A 22,280-nucleotide genomic window follows, 5' to 3' on the forward strand; every position below is an offset into this window, starting at 1 on the left:
ATATCTGGGGCAGAGTGGCATATAGGGGGTATAAGGCATTTCTGTGGGGGCAAAGTGGCATATAGGGGGTATAAGGCATTTCTGGGGAGGCAGAGTGGCATATAGGAGGGTATAAGGCATATCTCGGGGGCAGAGTAGCAAGCCGTGTGGCAGATGTGCATAACTGGGGGGGCAGGTTGGCAAATAAATGGAAATAAAACCAAAAATTGCATTTTTTCTTAATCATAGTTTTTATTAAACATGTTAATTAATATTTACTTAATTTTTTTTTTCCTTTAGGGTAGTCTTCAAATTCTGGGGGGTCGTCTTATAATCAAGCAAATACGGTACTTTAGCATGCAATCTTCTTTAGAGGGCTGTCAGGGGGAGAAAACTCTCCCTTCAAAAATGTTGCTCAAATGGATGTTCTAATACCAATTACATTCATTTCATACTGTAGGTATAGGTGTAGGAATGAGTGTGATAGGCATAGGGCAACTGTGAATACAAGACTTAAACTGTAGTCAACCACAAAACAGGTTTATTCAGCCAAAGCTATTTTTAAAGGTAGAATTTAGTTTCTAAATAACATGAATTCTTGGCTTGTTCCTTCTCAAATATTTAAAAAAAAACAACTGGTTACTTATAAATCAATGTGGCACCATTAGGAGCAGGTTGTCAAAATTTTAAATTATTTCTCCTTGTTTTGAAAAGCCCCTTGATCAACTGAGAAAAAATATGTTACAATATATTTTTATACAGGGCTTCTGGGGTTTTAAAAACAAGGCCCCACAGGCTGACTGGACTGGGAATCTCAAATTGCCTTGTACTACACTAATTTTAAATGAACAGCTACTAGGAGGCACTGGTTGCTCAGAGATAAAACAAGTGCTGTTAATTCCTACCAATCAATTGCTTTTTGACATCATAATGCATATGGTGGCCAATCAATGGGTGAAAATGGCCAAAAAGACAATGTTCCAGGAAGCCAGTGCTTACTGGTATCTGGACTAAGATAGGACAAGTCCATCTGCCTAGGCACAGCATGCACTGCTCACACACACAATCCATAAAGGGAAGCTCATTTTGAAATCCACAGATGTAGCCTATTTGAAAGATCTTCATTTGAACGTTCTACAGCAGAGCTTCAATATTGGTTTTAACAGGAAATAAGAAGTTTGAGAAACGAGCTGCCAAGTAGTCAGTTATTAGATGCATATATTTAAATATCAAGTACTCAGTTGTGGATACTGTATTTTTTGATGTAATGAAGTCTACAAGTACAAGTGTTGCACTGGCTAGCGCTTGTTTTTTGCATGTATGATTGCCATAGGATAATAGATGATCATTATTTTTGTATATTGATACCTTTTTTCTTTTAATAAATCCAGATAACAATGGTAAGAGTACAATATGAGACAAAAACTACATAATATTGCTAACTATTCCCCCCATATTTTACAAACAGGAAGAAAATGGAAGGAAGAGCAGGAAAAAAAAATCAGATTTCCCTATGGGAATCATATAAATGCCCTCATGGATTCTGCATTTACTTCCATTGTAATGTAAAAATCAGGGGTGCTAAGGCTAAGCCTCAACGCTTACAAATAGACAAGGAATTTGAGGTCAGCGACTAAGTATTGAGCAGACTGAGCACAATCTTAGATGTTAATAAAAATACTTGCGTCTAGGCCTGAATTTTAAAAGCCTGGATTGGATAAACCCTTGGAATATAACGAGAGGCATAGAGATTTGAAACCCTATCCATTCAGTGATATGGTGTAGAGAGAAAGTAAGGGCAGGTACATGCACAATTTTGGAACACACAGCAAAGCATGAGTGTTCTAAGACTTTTGCAACCCTTACAGAATGAGTCGTGAAAGACTGTTGTAAAGCTAAATTGTGTACGATCACATTAAAAAAGCTAAACTTTTTTTGGTGATTAACGCTCAATGTATACTTGGAGCCCACTTTCCAAATTCTAGCCTGAATATCCCAGTTTAACTACTTACCTAAGCCATGCTGCAAAAGATTCCTAAATCTCATTGTATTCACTGCTGATGAAAGTCAGGTCCAAATAGGGAAGAAAATAATAGTAGGAAAAAAAGTGGTGAGGTCACTTAAGAACCTTTGAGCGAACGGAAGGGAATCACTGGATGCTGATACATTGTTGGAGATGATCTTCTGCTCCGAGGCTTACAGGCGGCATGTATCCAATCATTCAGTTTGCTTCTGATGATACACCATTTGGAGCTTATGATCTTCACATAAGGACCCTATTAAGTTTACACTCTACAATTGAGAGGACTTTGTTGCTTTTAGTATTCACAGCATCTCGTTATTTTTTTCTTTCATGTATTCAATTGGGGTTTACATTATATTTATTATTTGATGCATATCTGTAATGTGATTATTCCACTTTATTAATTTTATTAGCCCTGGCCTCATCACTTTTTTTCTACAGTTATTATGTAGTTGCGTGGATTTATGGCAAAACTCTTTTCGGGATCTTACTCAGATTATTTTTCAGATTGTTAGCTCACACATTTTTGCTTTATTTTCCAGATAGGCATGCAGAACCGTCTTTCCTTACAATATCCCTACAAATTGATCACTCATAGAACACTTTACATAATAGAATAAAAACATAAAACACTCTTCTCTGCTACATGGAGAAAAATAAAAGAATACAAAAAAAGAACACTGACATTACGATCGTGTTTGATTTCCAGGTATTTCTCTTTAAAATCACTAACAATAGCCAGCTACATTTTGATATTCCTTCCATTAAAGCAGTGCTAGAGGAGGGGGTGGAGGTGATTGCCTTTAATGATCTTGTAATCCGATCAGATAAAAGCTTGTTGTCACCTCCATCAGTAGAGAGAGAGAGCAGGACAGGATGACGCAGAGACAATCAATACCATCCAAACTCCCTTTACACTGAATCAACACTTCCCCCATGAGACATGCCGTGATCATATATCTGGACTGATATTTGAAGTGTTACACCAGTTGTCTAACCCTTTTGTTTTCATTCGATTACAGGTCTACCTCTACTGGATGGATCCCTGATATTCTTTGGCAGGCTACCAAAAGCTTACATTATATTTTCTTATGTGCACGAATTGTGTTCATTTCCCGTTTTTATTTTGCTTCGTAATGCCTAAAGCTATAGTAGTATTTTGGCCCAGTCGTGCATCCTATGTACATGGGAACGGCACACAGCACTTGGCAAGTATTTGGGTTTTTCATACTGCTAGTCATCTAAGTGGATACCGCACCCCCTGCTTTATAAACTGTATTAAACTTTAAAGTGTAGGATTTAGGAAAGTGTTGGATCTTTTAAACAGTTAGGTGCCACCTGAGGTGATTCACTTGGCTGAAATAATGTGAAATTGTGAAACATCCGGTAGTTGTTGACGAATCTTGGAATGCTACCCACAGACTTCTTTGAATCAGTCTTGGAGTAAACAGTTAAACCTATTGAGGAGTATTTTACCCTGAGGGAAGAGGTTAGCAATATGGGCTCCCCTGCATCTATCCAAATAAAGTCACTGTGGTGATCTAAATGTGCCACATCAACTTCCAAGACTTCCTATTTATTCTCACAGACTCTAAAACCAAAAGCGAAAAAGACTAAAGTTATTTAAATAAAAGTAGAAAAGACTACTTTCAAAAGCATGCCTCTAGTCTTTCGTACAGTGAGGAGAATATGTGCTATATTAACCGTGCGTCTTCAAGCAAACATACAACATTTAGAATCTGACCCCAGATAAACATTTAGCCCATGTTTCATGGGAAAAGACTCAAGCTTTAAATAGTTAAAAATAAAAAAAAAATACAGTCATATTCCCTGCAACCAACAAGGATATAAAAGGATGGTGGGAGTTGAAGGACTCCTAGGAACTAGGCCTTTAACTACTTTCTCCACCATGCATTGTTAGGTGATTATGCACACCTTAGATGTGGTCAGAGGCCCATACAGTCAACACAACTTCATACATTTTTAAGATGCACGAGGAAATATAAACAAGTAGAGGGAGTAAAAATAGGCTTCCTACCTTAGATATAGATTTTCCTCCATCCTCTGGGCCTGCATGTCCATTCTATAAGGAAACAAAATGTCTTATCAGAAATCTGATTGAGCAGCTTTGTTATAGAACAAAATTTACTACAAAGACTTAGAAAGGTTAATGTATTTATTTCAATTCTCTTCAGTGCCGTCATAGAAGAACATTTGGGTGTATAGGGTTTGTCTGCAGCCAAATCTACAAGAAGACAATTTAAATTATTTCCAATTCCAATCTATCTTCTACTAAACACAAATGGAGTGGCATCATATTCCAGAAGGAAAGCTGCACATTTTATTGACATGAGAGATGTAATGGGGGGAGAACAGGATAAAGCCACAGTAATTGGACTTACAAGCTGCACAGTTTAAATAACGTAACCACATCAAAAAGTCTCACCCATTCCTCATAGAATCTGGCAATTGCTTAGGGTGATGGGAAAAAAGCCCCCAAAAATAGTAGACATAATTAGCAGGCTAAAATAAATATATATTTTTATTTTATATATATATATATATTTAAAAAAGGGTGTTACTACTGCAAAAATCTTCCTAAACCTTAATAGCTTGCAGACATCCCTCCTCGGTTTCTCGTATTCTCCTGACATGACTATCGGACAGTCGAATGACCCTGGATCACCTTATTGAGTAACCTTTGGACAATCCACTGCAGTACCTGTTGCTTTCATAACTGAGTTTGAGCCCCTCTACATATATTGGACCCCATACCAGCCCAACCACACCGGCCATCACGTTATTTGATCGTTCTCGGCTAAGCCAAGTCTCATACTCTTTTATACATGTGGTAAAGTTGAGATTAAGGTGTTATTTTGTACACATGCATAATACACAGCAAGTGTATTAAACAAAGGATAACATGTATAAGTGAGATTTTGTCGCACTCTTGAAAAGGCAGCTGAATTGTTAGCATAAATACTAAGTCATCATGAGTCAGCAGGTAGCGATAAAACAGGTGAGGGTATTTAGACATGAAAATATTGCAAAGTAATGCTGTTAATACTGACACAAAAGCAACCATCCCTCACTCAACGCTGAGGAAATCATTAAGATCACTTTGATACCGTGTTTAAATTATAGGGAGCGCATTTATCATACGTGTTTAAGCCGTAAGGAATGAAAGCAGGTTTGTGGCTAAGAGACTGAATGCAAGTGTGAATGTTCCAGCCGCAGAATAGTTAATTCAACAATACATTCATAATAGCAGTGTATGCTCTACTCTCTCATTGCCATGGCAATGGTAAGGTACACTGAGTGAGGGAACGTGTACATGAGACCTTCCTTGTGTTACATGTCATCCTCGAGAAAAGGTAGCAAGCCTTGCTCACACAATAACACTTTTTTCTGCATTGTGCTGCTGAGAGACGAGGAGAACGGCGGATATACGGGCAGTTATCACTTACTGGGGGTGGTATGCAGAAAACACATTCAATACTTTACATAGAGCACTGGCAGATTCTATGGCACTATTACAGTACGGGGAGAGTGAAAATTATCAACGTTAAGACTAACTATATAATATTTAATCAACAGGTACAAGGTACAACAGGTACAGAAGAGCACTTATTAGAATTGTATATATGTTCACATACACACTGGTGTATTATGGACTAAGTTGACAGATCAAAGGGAAGTTATGTAGCCCCTCTGCTGCATAATAGGGAGCCAATTACCATCTTGGGGGGGAATCGGGATCCCTGTAGAGCCACTGTTCAACAGGACGGCTAAAACGTAGATCGCCGATCTCCCCAACTAGCCCACAAACACAATAGAGGAATGTGCCGAAGAATGTTTCCAACAAGCGATACTCGTCCATAAAAGGCAGAGCGCCGAGTTACAACATCATATCCTGGCATTTACCAGTAGGGATGGCGGCACGGAAGGGGTGGCTGGTGGAGCTGTCCTGGGTTAAGCTTACAACATCATTTTTTAAATATTATACATTTATATAGGATGGACATACTCACACTCTATACATACAAAGAACAGACTTCATTTGAACACCCTTGTGGTTTTAACATTTCTATTCCTTAGTCCCAAATTGGATCTTAAGGGGAAAAAATACTTTAAAAAGGTGCAGTTCCATATAGACATTTCCCCCCATCTTTCTTAGATTCTTACTTATTGTATTATGTAGTGCGATCATAAACGTACATCTTTTTAAAACAGTTTTGCTGTATTTTCTTCTTGAAACTATTTCAACAGGGCCACTTAATCCTGCCAGTCTCCATTGCTCAGCATGCTTTAAGCTCTCGTAGTTTAAAGGGGACAATGCAGGTTTAGGATAGCGCTTCGTGGAACATCGCTGAGATAAGGTATTTATCTTTCCATCCCTATTTATTATTTGTAGTAACAGATGCGGAATGGACATTGGTAGTGCTGGTGCCCCTCACCTGCCTCCAAGCCGTTTTTAACGTAAAACTGGAAATGGCAGGGGCTGCAGGCACACATTAACCCATTTAGTGTCAGGCCAGCCTCCAAGCTCAGGCTAACCGATGATATGTCTGAGCGGTGCAGTCAAGACATATCAGCGCCCAGCCCACAGCCTCTGCTGAGGCCCCTGACACACAAGAATATACATACTCACTGTAACAGCCACTGTAAACTCACTCCCATCACTATTACAGATCACTTCCATTACACTTAGCATAACAGCTCACTCCCTCACAGCTATCACACCTATAACACAAAACACCTCACTCAACCACACACACACATCATAAATCACTCCCCTTTGCACAAATATTTTTATCAAATCCAGTCTGGGAAATATGCTCTATGGACAGGATAGAATACACTGGGTGTGTTTTCTGCAAAGTTTAATTTAAACTCGAATATTACAGGGCTAGTTGACTTCACTGGGTGCTAGCCAGGAGAAGGCTGGCACCATCTGTTCCAGTGGAGCAGGTAAAGCTGAGTGGACCTCCTGGCCCCTCACCCTCTCCCAATAACTGATACACAATAGCACACACACATTTTGTTTACTCTAACACACTTACACTCATACATATAGGGTCTATAGAGCTTTGCCGTTTCACGTGCACAAGCATTAAATGGTAGGTCGGGTGGCTGTATGCAGTCGGGCTGCTGCGATGTAATTCAAAGGGGAGGGCTTTGGAGGAATTACAAAACTCTGTTTCTAGGTAACTGTAGTGTTTCATTATACTTTTAAACCCTGTTTTTAAGTGACAGTGAGCATTAAGGAGAAAAACAAGATGACATTTATTTTCCTTCTCTCAAAATGGTCCAGCACTTATCCGGTTAAAGTCTAATGGGTCGCCTAGGTAGAACAGCACATTTAAAACAAAATGTGAGCGTGGGGTTATAAAAAAAAAATGATTTTTAGAAGATCCTGTATACCAGTATTGACAGCCAATCAATGGACAGCAATTGTCTGGCCTCATGCACAAACAGACCTCACCTACACTATATCTCATGTGGGAATAACAGTCCTATGGGACTATGGAGACCCAGCTGGAGAGCTCGATATCCAAGAGGCTGACTGATTCTCAGGCTGTCCAGTCCTCTAGTATCTGAAAAGACCAATATATAAATACTGCAATCTACAAATTCAGATTTTTTTTAGTACAGGAATAGTGTTGCTCTTTCAGTTTTCAATGTAGAAAAACAACTAAGATTTATTTAAAAGTATTACATTTTTAAAAAAAAAAAAGTAACCGCATATAAGTATGGAAGGATGCAGAAAGAAAGAATTCTTACCTGGGAATTCCTTTTCCTTGTCCATTTCCAGGTGGCACATGAGAAGAGAAGGCTCCGCCTACCAGGTAGGGCAGGAAATACTATAAAAAAAGGAGACCTCCCCCTTCCTCCCCAGTGTGGTTAAAAAGAAAGACTCAGGCAAATAATAGACAAGCAAAAGTAAATTTAATGGGTGGGAGTAAAAGTGTGCCACCTGGAAATGGACAAGGAAAAGGAATTCCCAGGTAAGAATTCTTTCTTTCCCTTGCCATTCCAGGTGGCACATGAGAAGATTTAGCGAGATAGGGAGGGAAGGATTCCAGTCTGCAGGACACGACGACCAAATTGAGACTCGTCAGAGAGATGAAGGTTCAGCCTGTAGTGCCTTACGAACGTATGAATCGACCTCCAGGTCGCTGCCTTGCAAATGAGAGACGGATTCACCCCGGAGAGTTCAGCCCAGGATGTCGAGACGGATCTGGTCGAGTGTGCCTTCAGGCCGGAGGGAGGCACTCTTCCCGCGGAGATGTAACATAAGGTGATTGCGTCCTTAAGCCAGCGGCTTATGGAAGCCCTGGACACTGCTCTGCCCCTGCGGGTCCCCGCAAAGGACAGGAAGAGTGCGTTGGATTTATTCCAGGCGGATGTACGCGAGAGATAAGACAGGATACATCTCCGCAGGTCTAGCGAGTGGAGTTCCAACTCCATGGGATTCTTGGGATCCGGACATAACGTAGGTAAGACGATCTCCTGATCCGAAAGGAAAGGTGAGACAACTTTAGGGAGAAAACTCCGGTGGTAAACGGAGGATAATGCAGTCCGGCAGAATCTTGAGAAAAGGTTCCACTCTGGAGAGAGCCTGGAGCTCACTCACCCTCCTAGCAGAAGCGAGTGCTACTAGAAGGACAACCTTGTAGGTGAGCAGCTTTAGAGAGGTATCCTCTAGAGGCTCAAAAGGAAATGTGGTGAGTTGGTGCAACACGAGGTTAAGGTCCCAAGGTGGAAACCGACGGACGGAGCCTAGGGCGAAGTCTGCACATCCCCTTAGAAAATCTGGAGATCCAGGGATGGGAAGCCAGATTGGAGTCCAAGCAGTTGCTGAGAGCTGAGATCTGGACCTTGATAGTAGCAGGTTGTAACCCGTTATCAAAGCCGTCTTGTAAAAAGCGTATCACCTCATGGATGGGTGGAGAGGATACTTCGTGCCCATAGCACCAGGTGATGAAACGTTTCCCAAACCTTCTGGTATTTAGCAGCCGTAGTTTTCTTGCGGCTGGAGAGAATCGTTTCCACTACCGATGAAGTTAATCCCCTTGAGGTCAGGATCTCCCTTCAGAAGCCATGCTGAGAGGTTGAGCTGAGAGGTTGAGCCGGGAGGGATCTGGGTGGAGAACAGGGCCTTGAACGAGAATATCCCTCACCTGAGGAAGAAGCATGTGCTCGTCTACGGCCAGGTCGATAAGGTCCGAAACCAGATTCTTCGAGGCCAGAAAGGCACAACCAGGATGACACTGAGGGTTTTCTCGAATCTTCCGGAGCACTCTGGAAATAAGGGGAAGCCGAGGAAAAAACATCCGCGAGATCGAAATCCCAGGTCTGCGAGAGTGCTTCCAGGGCTCGGGGACGGCCGACTGGAGAGAGAGAAAAAAACTCCTGTACCTGTTCGGTTAGGTGCGTGGCCATCAGGTCTATCTGAGGAGTACCCCATTTCTCCGTGATGAAAGCGAAGACCCTTTGTGTAAGGACCATTCTCCCGGAAGTACTGAGTTCCTGCTGAGGTAATCTGCCTCCTGATTCAGTGAACCCTTGAGATGAACCGCGGAGAGAATGCAGAGACTGAACTCCGCCCATCGGCAGATCTGAGCGGTCAGGGTCTGCAGGCGCCTGTTTCTGGTGCCATCTTGTTTGGACAGATAGGCTACAACGGTGACGTTGTCTGAAAGGATTCTGATGGACCTGTGTCGCAGGATTGTAGACCAGAACCTTAGAGCCCTCCAGACCGCTAACAGACATTTGATGTGCAGGTCTGATTCCCGAGGAGACCAAGTTCCCTGGGTAATATTGCTTCCCATAACAGCACCCCAGCCTCTCAAACTGGCGTCGGTGGAAATTACCACCCAGACTCTTGTCTGCCAAGAAAGCCCCTGTGAGAGATTCTGGCTGTCAGCCACCATCGGAGCGACTCCCGAACGAAGGGGGAAAGTTGGACGTTCTTGCGAAAGGACATCCTGGAGCGATCCCAGTGATCCAGCAGGAACTGTTGAGGAGGTCTTGCATGAGCAAGTGCCCAGGGAACCGCTGAGATGGAGGAGGTCATTAGGCCGAGCCAAGACATGATGGCTCTAATGGACACTGACTTGTTCGTTAGAACCGCTTGTGTGAATTCCCTCAATCTTGGGATCTTGTCCCGAGGGAGAAACGTCCTCTGTACGTGTGAATCGAGGATAATTCCCAGAAAGGTACGACGTCTGTTTGGAAGTAACTGTGACTTGAGTCTGTGTACTAGCCATCCTAGGTCGTGGAGGGTCCTGGGAAAAAACTCCAGATGGGACTGGAGCAAAGTTGCTGAGACCGCTACGAGGAGCCAATCGTCCAGATATGGGACCACCTTATGCCTTTTTGCCTCAGGAAGGCCACGACCACCGACATGAGCTTCGTGAAGATCCGAGGTGCTGAAGCAATTCCAAACGGAAGAGCCCGAAACTGAAAATGTCGAATCGCTTGAGGTAATGGAACCGCCAGACGGAGGAATCTTGGTGGTCTCTTCTGATGGGAACATGTAAATAGGCATCCCGCAGATCTATGGTGACCATGAAGTCCCCTGAAGAAATGATCTCTGTGGCGGACTTCAGGGATTCCATCCGGAACCTGTTGTATCTGATACAGGTGTTCACCACCTGTAGGTTGATTATTAGCCTGAATTTCCCGGATGGCTTTGGACAAAGACTTGGGAGTAGGTTCCCTCTCCTATCTCTTGATGAGGAACCGGGACCAGAGCTCTTTCGAGAATTAAGTTGTTGAGCGTGGAGAAGAAACCCGATCTTTTCCAAGGATCTGCAGGGGGCATGGACAGCAGGAATTTCCGGGCAGGTAGGTGAGTAAGCTCCAGAGCATAGCCTTGTTCTATGATGCGAAGGACCCAGGGGTCTGAGGTGATCTCTTCCCAGGCATGAATGAAACCGGTCAACCTGCCCTCTACCTGAAGCCTGCTGGCGTCAGAACCTTCCTGCTTTACTGTCCCTGCCTCTTCCTCTTCCTCTCTAGAATCTCCCTCTTGCGTAGGGTTTACCCCGAAAGGACTGGTAGTCCTGATTGGAGGTTCAGGGCCTGTAGGACTCTCTCTCTCTCTCTTGGAGCTCTGTAATAACTCGATCTGAAACGAGGTGGTCCTTTCATCTGAGGTAACCAGTGCTTGTCCCCTGTGGTGGATTCTAGGATCGTGTCGAGATCGCTGCCGAAGAGGCTCCCCTGGGACGGAATGCTGCACAGCTTGTGTTTAGAGGCATTATCAGCAGACCATGACTTAAGCCAGAGTGCTCGCCTAGAAACCGCTGAAAGCGCAGTGGCTTTAGCAGACGTACGGACTGATTCAATGGAGGCATCGGAGATGAAATCAACTGCTAAGCAGGTGTCGGACAGGTTGCTAGCGACCTGCTCAGTCTCTCGAATAGCTGCAAAGTCTTCCACCGCCTGTTGGAGCCAGATTTTAATGGCTTTAGAAGTTGACGCCATAGCAATCGCTGGACGAAATTTGCCGCTGCTGCATCAGAAGACCTTTTGGCAGACCTCGGCCCTCTGGTCCATGGGGTCTTTGAAATGGGCCGCGTCTACCAACGGAATGGCTATTTTTTTTTTTTTTTTTTTTTTTGTGGCCTTGGTTACTGCGGTGTCGACTTTCGGGACTTCCCAGGCCTCAGAATTCTAATTATCGAAAGGAAAAAGCAAAGAGGGCAACACCTACTTGAAATGGCAGTAGACAATCCTCAGGCACGGGCAGGCACAATAGCAGAGAGGTATATGCAAAACTACAGCACAGAAACCAACAGCAAGGAAAGATCTTACCCATTCTGGCGTTGTATACAGAGGCATTTAGGTGCCCAGGGCCGGAAACCTCACATCCGGAAATTCCCAGCCAATTGACCTCTCGTGACCCCGGGTCGCTGCACCGGAAGTGAAGCCGATTGGAGATCTGAACGTGTGCCGAGAAAACCGGCACAGCCGGTTAGAGATCTCCTCCTGCCGTGCCACACTCTGAGGATTCCCCGGGACGGAGTGAACCGGAGCCCGGGGATATACATCCCAGTGAGCCCCCTGGGCTGTGGGCAGAGCCGAACGAGGACTGAGCCTCGTGTGCGTTGCCGCGATACACGCGGAGTTGCAGCCTCCGAGGCTGCCGCACGAACCCTGGATCCACACGGGACCGCTGCCGGGTATCAGAAAAGGACGCCCCCCCGGGGCTCCGAGAAAACAAAAAAAAGGAAGGAAAGGTAAGCTTCAGCCTAACCGCTACCTGAGTAGGGCAGGAACCAACACTGGGGAGGAAGGGGGAGGTCTCCTTTTTTTATAGTATTTCCTGCCCTACCTGGTAGGCGGAGCCTTCTCTTCTCATGTGCCACCTGGAATGGCAAGGGAAACTATAATCCGTAGAAGCTCTTTCCTCCGAGTCTTGGTTATCCCCTTTTTTTTTTTTTATATAGAGTAGTTAACAGATTCATTATCAGAGTGTGTGTCACAGACTCAAGCGTGAATGCTGCTGCATTTATATAATAGGTTTTCTTTTGCCAGAACTAAAAGACAAATTAGCCGTATTTGAAAACCTGCACCGTTGGGCAACTTGAGGGTAAACAATACAAACACTGAAACTTCAATGGGCTCACAGTAAGACACTGGTTACTAAGGCAGGCCTGGACAAACCCCAGACAACAGGTCGCCATGGTGACAAGAAATCACTTCCTGGTGCCTAGGGTTTTGCAGGACACGAAGAGCACTGGCTGTCAAAGTGTACAACGTCACTTTAGCTCCAAGTGTACCGGCGGATTCCCATTGGTGTTACCGGAATTAGGTATTTGGTTAGTAATATCTCTTCAATGCGAAGACGTACAGGCAGATACGTATCCATCATGTAATACCATCAAGGAGACGCCCGATTAGCCCCAAATTTATTCTGCAGCATGAAAATGATGCCAAACTTGAAGCCCAACTCATTAAGAACCATCAGCTTAAAGAGGAACAAGGAGTCCTGAAAGCGATAGTATGCTCCCCACAGAGCCCTGATCTCATCATCATCCAGTCGGTTTGGGAGTACATAAAGAGAGAAGCAACGAAGGCCGTCTAAATCGACAGAAGAACTGTGGTATGGAACAACCTACCTGCCAAGTAGGGAAAAAACAGAACCAAATACAAAGTATATAGAGAAATAATATTCCCCTAATTATATCTCTGCAAGGACTCCTCAGATCCCAAAACATACTGTAGTAGATAACAGAAAATATCCACAATGCTAATTGATATTGGTAGTCTGCTCTTCTTCTGTATGTCCAACTACCAGTCCTATCATCCAACAGCATTGATTTAATTTAGATTTTTCTTTTATTCACTCACTTTGCATTTTGTTAAGAGAAAAACACACTATTAACATGTCTATTTTTTTAAAGCATCCTTACTTTACAGCATTTTTTCACACCTGCCTAAAACTGTTGCACAGTACTATATTTGCCAAATATTTATCGTATTGATCCATTCTTTTTTTTAAAAAATACCTTTTTATTATTATATATTTTGTGAGATATTTTTAGCATGGGAAATGTCTTAATTGTGATTAATGCTAGTTCAGGTGAGTGCTTCCCTTTTGGACTTTTTTTATTTGAAGCTTTGAGCAGGCTTTGGGTTTAGCACCCTTCCCCATCACAGGTGCTACATAAATGGTAGAGCAAAACATGTATTCCATGGGTGCAGTAGGAGCTTTTTATGTGATTTCCTATGTACATCATTGGTTCTTAAGGGGGTTACTGGGGACACAACTATATATGTATTAAAGCGTAGGATATTTGTTTATGCTTGGACACAAAGGCAACACAACAGAAATCTGCATATGTACTCATCTTTGCACATAACCGCTGCAGACCTTTGTAGAGCATCCTGCTGTGACCTCCTAACAGAAAGAAATTATGTACAAGCAGACATTATAATTGCTTGTCTAGCACACATAAAATCTATTTATTAATGACAAATTATAATTAAAGAAACAAAGCCCAATGTTTTGTTGATCATGATATACATTGAAGCAATATACTTTTGATTTATATACCAGTCGATATGTGCAAACATGTAGAAATAGCAAGGAAAGGTTACCAATTCTAAATAACATAGCTGGGGGAAATATAGATACTATGAATATCAGGTATACGAGAAGTGATGTGCAATCACTATATCAACAAATACAATGCAGTTGCTGTTTGCTACACGCTTTAACCTTTCCAAAACCTGTACTTCCACGGGTTCATTATCCGTGAGCAGTTTGTACCAAAAAGCCCAGGACTGGTCCCTCTGAGTGCAGTATCCCAAACCAGCAGGGAAGTAGAACACAGAGTATGTGAAGTGGTGTATTTGTCACCTACTTCAAGTAGGGTCTTCTTCACTGCGCTACATATAGGTACTTAGTGACGACTATCAGGACATGACATCCCAGCACTCTGCCTATAGATATCTATAGTGCAAATGGCCCAAACTGACCCACGAAGCATATATATTAGAATAACTGAATTGTTTGCTGTTCTCTAGTTGATGCATTGATTATATTACTATGTGTTTTCAACGTGATGCAGACAAGAGGCCCCTTGAGGATTTACGTGACTACCGGTGCGGCAATGGCTGTGCTCAAACAGAAACATTCTCTCAAAGTGACAGAAACCAAAACGGAAGATACGTTAGAAGGCAAGATTTCAAGCATCTGTATGTTCCTCTAGGCACAGAAAAATATAGCTCCGTGGAGAATACTACAAAATGTTTTTTCACTAAATTGCTAAGTTGCTTGAGGCTCTTGAAAGGCATTTAAAAATACAGCATTATCTACCCCAATCTACCACTCCCTCCACCAAAAAATAAGATACCCAGATGGGGGTAAGGATGTTTTAATGCGATAAAAGGATAAAAAGGGCGCATGAGGTTTCCTCACGGGTCAAAATGATGACCAGGAAAAATGTAATACATTGTCCTACAAAAATGTACTTATGGGGTGGTAGAGTATGTAAAATCTATCTTAACTTGAGTTTAATTATTACAGCATGTTTTTACCATATGTGGTGGGGATTCGTAAATGTGAGGGGTTACTCTATCGACAGCTACGATGTAGCTCAAAATGGGACAGCGGTAGGAGTCAGATGACAATGTAGGGATGGGATAAACATAAGCTCAAGTACAAAAAAATAAAACAAACAATAATACCATAATAACTTGATTCAAAGAAAACTATAATCTCAATCACACCTTTAATTTAATTTTAGGATGCAATTATTTTCTTACACTGCAGAAAAGAAAATGAAGAACATTTCCCAACACTGCTGTAAAATGTAAACAAATGTAAACCTAAAATGAAGCAGCGTTGAGACAATACAAGAAAGGGAAATCCATCTACTGTGCAGAACTGCTTACTTTACATGCGGCATTACATTCAAAAGAGCTTTCTAAGTTAACGTTCAGGTGCCTTCTGAATTCAGAAATTAAAATGTATAGATGGGGAGTGATGGATAGTGAAGTAGTAATCAAAATGTTATTCATATAAATTTGTTCATGCTTCAAATAAAGTAAGAAGTCTGCAGGCACAATGCGTGTTCAGCTTGTCTGGATTATTTACATCTTTCTCTGCTTGGCTGTAATTGTGCCTCTTGACCCAGCAGTGCCTTCTGTTAAAGGACACCCATGTCCCTGAATGTGTATTTTCTTTTTAATATATAGGAGCCCGATCTGCATTGACTCCAATTCCCCAAAATGTGTCTCTCCTAAAGTGGGCAGCATACTGTACTCAGGTAGGCAGTTTTGCCACTAAGTAGAATCAGTAGGAAAATGAGACAGAAGTCGAAATGTACCAATTCCTTTAAGAAATACTTGTACGCATTCATAGGCTGATAAAATGCATAGGTCTCCATACAAAATGGACTCATCACGCTGCAAGCATTTTCTCTAGCATGTTAAGTAGATCAGTCTTAGTAGGTTTGTCATTTCATTCTTTTGGTTCACATGACAATTATTCACAGCAAAAATGATGAAGCTAAAGTTACTTGATTAAAGAATTTTCATAGGAAATGTATGTGCATTCAGCAACACTAGGAATGATGTTTCTATGGTAGCTAGTCTGCTGAATTTGCCAAAGATGCTCAACTGTGTTGACATCCGGGAAATTTGGAGGCCAACTCAACACCTTGAACTTCTTGTTGTGTTCCTCAAACCATTCCTTAACAATGTTTGCTTTGTGGCAGGGCGCATTATCCTGCTGAAAGAGGCCGATGCCATCAGGGAGTACCATATCCAGGAAACGGTGTACACAGTCTGCAACATTGCTTAGGCAGGTAGTACGTGTCAAATTAACATCCACATGAACGGCAGGATAAGATGCCAAAAGCATCACACTGCTTCCACGGGTTTGCCTTCTTACCATAGTGCATCCTGGTGCCATGTGTTCTCCGCGTAAGCGACGCACCCGGCCATCTTCGTGATGTAAAAGAAGACATGATTCATCAGACTAGGCCACCTTCTACCATTGCTCCATGGTCAAGTTCTTATGCTCACGTGCCCAATGTAGGTGCTTTCAGCAATGGACATGCATCAGCATGGGCGCCCTCACTGGTCTGTGATGCACTGTGCGTTCTGACACCTTTCTACCAGAACTAAAATTAAATTTGAGCTACACTAGCTTGGCTGCTGGATTTCACCACATGGGGCAGCCTTCGCCCCCCACGTGCATCAGTAAGCCTTGGCTGCCCATGCCCGTCATCAGTTTACCGCTTTTCCTTTCGACGACCACTTTTTCCAACAAACATTATACATATACGTATTCCTTCCAATTCTGTTTTTATTTTCATATATTACCCCCCTGATCCGTTAAAGGATGCTTACTGGTGCAATGCGACTTAAAACATACCTTTCTTCTGTACAGTAACCCCAGTTAACCCTTTCATCACAAGGGATATTTTACACCAAGACTCAAGCTTGTATGCTTAGCCATTATTCCTATTTTTGTGTTTTAGTGTACCTGCTAAAGATTAATTTCTGCTAAGGATACATTTTTAACCATATTGTGCTAATAAATATTTATAAGCACCAAAATATAAACAGTAAAACACTGAAATTTGTTTGGCACTCCTCCCTCTGTTTTCCCCCCCAGTTTTCAACATTTTGGCTAGAGATCTTTTACAGGTCTTCACAGAGCCTGCTGTGGAAGCTGTTAGATACTAAAGTGTTATTTATTTATTTTCTCAAATCAGAACAATGACTAATTTATACCTTTCTGAGCTCCGTGTCTCTTCCCATGAAACACCCAGTGCTTTTTATCGGAAAGCTAATAAAGATAAGACCTGAAGCTAAATCACACTGAAACCAAACCAAACGGCTAGCAAAACATTTCATCTAATATTTACCAACACACATGCAGAAAACAATGAATGAAAATGCTAGTGCTTTCATCTGCTCTGTTTGAAGATGACTACTTCATTCATTATAGATTAGGGTATGTACCTGTAACATCACATGCTAATGTACACACATGCTAACACCATACACTAATACACATACTCTAACACTATATGCGGGCAGATGCACTCATGGTAATGCCATACCGTAACATACACAACACAATACACCCCAGCACCGTGCTCTTATACACATGCACACACTATCCAAAACCAGACATACATACACCCACTAACCCACCCATTAAAATAATGTATATGTTCAATACACACTGAATCTGGCATCACCATACAGTAGACATACTGACTCTGGAACTATACAGTTACACACACTTACCACTATACATATACACACTGACTGTAGCACTACAGTATACACACACACACATGCTCCTTAACTTCTGCCATTGCAAATCTAGAACCCTATGCTTTTCTGCCGGGGCGCCCCCACCGTGCATTATGTGACCCCGTTGAGCCCCTCATGGCACCCACTTTACTGCGTCCCTGCAGGGAAGCATAGGGTATGGGATCCATGATAGTAGCCATGCAAAACCCTGGGCACCAGCAAGTGGTTTCTAGTCGCCATGGCGAGCCCTGCATTAGTAACTGTGATACATGCGACCTGTCCTATTGTAAGATTAACATTTACAATTATTATTTATTGATCTATACAGCATCATCATATTCCTCAGGGACGTACAATGGATAAATGGGACATAACAATTGTGATTTACAGAATAAAATGCAAGGAAGGCCCTGCTCAAATGAGCTTACAATCTAGGGGAAGTGGGTCTTGAGGGATTTTTTTGAAAGACTGAAGACAGCAGGAGAGTTGGATAAGAGCATTCCAGAGGATGAGCGTACCCTAAGAAATCTTTTAAGTACACATGAGAAGTAGAAATCTGAGAAGAGGACATACAATGCTGATCAGATGCATGGAAAGACGGGGCAGGAGTGTGTTTAGATATACGCGAGGAGAACTGCTATTAAGGAGCTCTGAAAGTTAGTGTCAGGAGTTTGAATTGAATTCTGAAATGTACAGGTAACCAGTGAAGAAGCTGGGGATAGGCGTTGGAATATTGGAGCATAAGGGGCATATTTTCATATCCAAATACCAAAGTAGAACACAGAAATGTATTAGACAGAATTATACTCTTAGATAGACAAACCAGCACATTTACACTAAAACCCTAACTTTGGCTGCACTACACAACGCTAATGAATACCGTATTTAGAAACATCACAAAACAATAATGAAATGCGTGCAAACTTTTGGGATTGAAATACTGGCAATGCATTTCACTTAAAATATTGAAAAATAATCCAGATACATTTTTTTTTTGCAGAAGAGATTAACAAGCAATTGGTAAACTTAATTAGCACTGCGCATCGAGTACAGTTACAGCGTATGATTGAGACGGCATTGTTTTGGTGCGCTTTGATTTCCTCAAACACGCTTCAAAGAAAAAACTAATTTACATTTAAACCATAGCCTACTCATTAGCTTTTACCGCACAATGCAAACACAGTTCCTGGTCCAGCTGGAAGGGACACAAAAGGCAGAGAGACCGTGGAAGAGCCATCTAATTACACGTACTGCAGGTGCAAGGTGAAGCAGACATGATGCAAACTATGAGAAGCAACAGGTCTATACAGATCCTACTGCCAAGAACAGCATTCAGTTAAACAATTAATTCGCTGTTACAACCAAATATTAGTAACATTTTATGGAACTACACAAATATTGTCTGCAGTGAGGCTTTAGGCATCAATAAAACTACTACACCCCATCAATTTGCCTACACTCTGTGCCATTAAGTTAGGTATTACTTTTATATTTTATTTATATAGCGCCAACAGTTTAAGCAACGCTTAATACAATACATATATTTACGGGGTATGAAAAGACGAGAATTGACAGACTAAGACAAACCAATACATTCGGTGGAGAGAGCCCTGCATGCAAGTTTACAATCTTGAGGGATACATTTTTACAACTTCCTTAATAAATAACAACAACCTCAATTACAGTATATAGGAGTTTCACTGCTTTTGATAATCCTTTGATTAAAGGTTATTTTAAACAAATACCTTAATTATTTGAGCCCGCAAACTGTAAAACTGGCCAAGAAAAATATGCCCACTACCTGGTTACAGAGTCCCTACTTAACTAAAGATATCATATTTCATCTCTCGGCTCTATTCCCGTAACAGAAGCGGAGGGTTGCCATGTACACTTCGTACAGTATGGCCAAGATACATAACCTGATGTTTGCTTGGTGTCATATCATTTAAGTACTATAGTCAAACAAAATGGAGAAAAAAAAGAAGTGATGACAGACACTATCATGTTATGATTTTGTCAGATAAGGCAACTTCAGTGCAACTCTCCCATAAATATTCAACTTTGAGGGCCAACAAAGAAACCCCATAGGAATCCAATTTGCTATGAATCAATAGTCTACGCTGTAAACAAACTTCTTAAAAAATAAAAAACACCTTCAGAATAGCCAACTATATTTACAGCATATGACATTTTTAGACATTGTACTTTTTTTGGGGGGGGGCATATATAAATGTTTACTTAAAGGAAACTCAAGGACCAGGAATGTTGACCTCCAACTTAATAATAGTTTATTTTAAAGACAAATCCATTTATTTAAAAAAGGTAATGTTTTGTCTTTGTAGTTAAGTAACAGGACAGTGCAGCTATCATATGCACTTCAATGAATATGATAAGAGTAGCCTTATATGAGTCTGCCCCTCCCCGCCAGCTATTTACCGTGCAAGACATGTGTTCAGCTGACACGTATTATACTTTCTGTCCGTCAGCTCCACTGCTGGCTCAGAAAGCATTCCATAGGTGTGTCTTACAAGACCCCTGTATGCATGCATGCACAGAATGTGCTCCCATTGATTTCAAAGAGAGCTTCCCTGCCACTGATTGGCTGCTTCAAACAGCCAATCAGTGGAGCAAAATGACAGACCGCATAGGGCCCAGGGTGCTGCAGCTTCTCCATAAGGTAGGTAATTTACTTGAATTCCTTGCAGGTTAGAAAAAAAAACACATTAAAAGAACTTTAATATGCATTCTTTTTCAGGTGACCGTCTGGAGTATCCCATTAATACCATTGTCTAGTATGTATGTAGCAGGTCTACCATTATATTATTTACTCTTACAATGTTATCGCGTACAAACGTTTAAGTGTCTGTGCAACAACCAGTGTTCACTTTTGCGTCACATTACAAATAAGAGCTTCCATCAAACTATAAAGTAAATAACTTCACATGAATAAAGAATTATTTCTGGGAAGGGTTTGGATATTCAACCACTAAGAGAAGAGGCATCTAATGCTGCATTTACTTACAAAAGTGTTACATTCAGCATACAGAGCTGAGTAGCGCCTTTATGTCGCCAATTCGGCATCAACATTTACGTGTTTTGCTGTGATTTGTCATAGTGATTTTGTTTTCGGATACACCAGAGAAGGCGCTATAAGCAGAACAGTTGCATAAACGGGACCTGCAATCTTTCCTGCTCCTTGGACATTCCTGAAGATAAGAACATCCCAGCATTCTCAGGAAGAACATTTATCAGCAAAAGCAGGAGTTTTTCCATGATGTATCTTATCAAATATCAAGCATTTTCAGAGCATAATTTCTCGTGGTATCAGACAGCCAGGTTATGATGAAATGTCTTATGGATTATACAACACGCAGTGACTGATATAATACTCCATGGAATAATCATCATTTAGTCCATGCTTTTCAACAGCTAAATAAATGATCTTACTTAAGCAGCCAGGTACAGATGTAGTCAGCACGGTTTTATAAGTCCCTTAATTGAACTGTGTTGCACTTCTACAAACATTCGACCCATGAGTATATAAGACCCGCTGCAACTAGCCAGGATAAGGCCATTTGCCCAATAATCTTACTAAAGGGGTTCAGTTCCCTCTTACAAAACTTCCTCAGAGGATTACCATTTACACAATGTAACGCAAGACAGTAACCAATCACAAATAAAAATTGACCCCCCCCTTCTCGTTGGTTTCCATCGTTACCCCCAATTTGATCCCCATTTCTGATTGGTCGATTTCCACCCCTCCCCAATCAAAGTGATTGGCAGCTGTCACTCTGCCCTATGCCTTGGTTCAATTAATAACCAATCCAAGAACTTCAAGTCCTCACCTCTGTCTCTTCGGGCACGAGTTCTACATCGGGCCACAGATCCACTAATTGCGCGAGCGGCATTCTCGGGGCTTAAACCACTGCAGTACACAGCGTGATCCACAGACACAGCGAATAGAGTCCACAAGGTACGTGAACGGACCCAAGTCACCCAGTCCTATTTCCCCTCGGTCACTCAGAGTCTAATTGAACTTTCCTGACACTCAGTAACCTGGTACCTGTCACGCAAGCCGGGGCGGCCGCCTGTCACTTCCTTTCCAGACACTACCACTATCTCCTATAAAAATCACCTCTCGGTGGCCAGAGCCGCACTGACCGAAAGACTCCTCCTCGCTCACTGACAGTGCGGCACGTGCCGCCCTCCCCGCCTACCATTGGCTCCTCCCGAACATCCCGCTTGCCATTGGCTTGTGCGATCACAAAAAAGGCGGAGCCCAGCGGAGTATAACACTCGTTCTTCGGTCCCGCCTATTATCCCCTCAGGTGAATCTTTTCTTTCTACTACTGGAAGAGGTTTAAGCGCCAAGAGAAAGCGCGGGACTCGGCTTACACGCCATCTAGTGGCTTGAGATACAATGGACTGTGCTTTGCAGGTGGCTTAAAAAACGTCCTTAATTGCAAGAATGACATAGGTTGTTGTG

At 42.1% G+C, this 22,280-nt stretch overlaps 1 protein-coding gene across 1 annotated transcript in view; it reads right to left on the bottom strand.

Annotated features, from left to right (window-relative positions):
- RPS6KA1 (ribosomal protein S6 kinase A1) overlaps positions 1-21,958 on the bottom strand; it is a 38,177-nt gene extending 16,219 nt beyond the window's left edge. Inside the window, exons 1-2 of the mRNA XM_053454474.1 lie at positions 21,640-21,958; positions 4,041-4,085 (exon numbers count right to left, since the gene is read on the bottom strand). Coding sequence (XP_053310449.1) covers positions 4,041-4,085; positions 21,640-21,702 — 108 coding nt within the window. The 5' untranslated portion in view covers positions 21,703-21,958. The remainder of the gene's footprint in view (positions 1-4,040; positions 4,086-21,639) is intronic.
- Between the last annotated feature and the right edge of the window lie 322 nt (positions 21,959-22,280).

Source organism: Spea bombifrons, chromosome 2 (genome assembly GCF_027358695.1).
Source record: "Spea bombifrons isolate aSpeBom1 chromosome 2, aSpeBom1.2.pri, whole genome shotgun sequence".
Classification (NCBI taxonomy): domain Eukaryota; kingdom Metazoa; phylum Chordata; class Amphibia; order Anura; family Pelobatidae; genus Spea; species Spea bombifrons.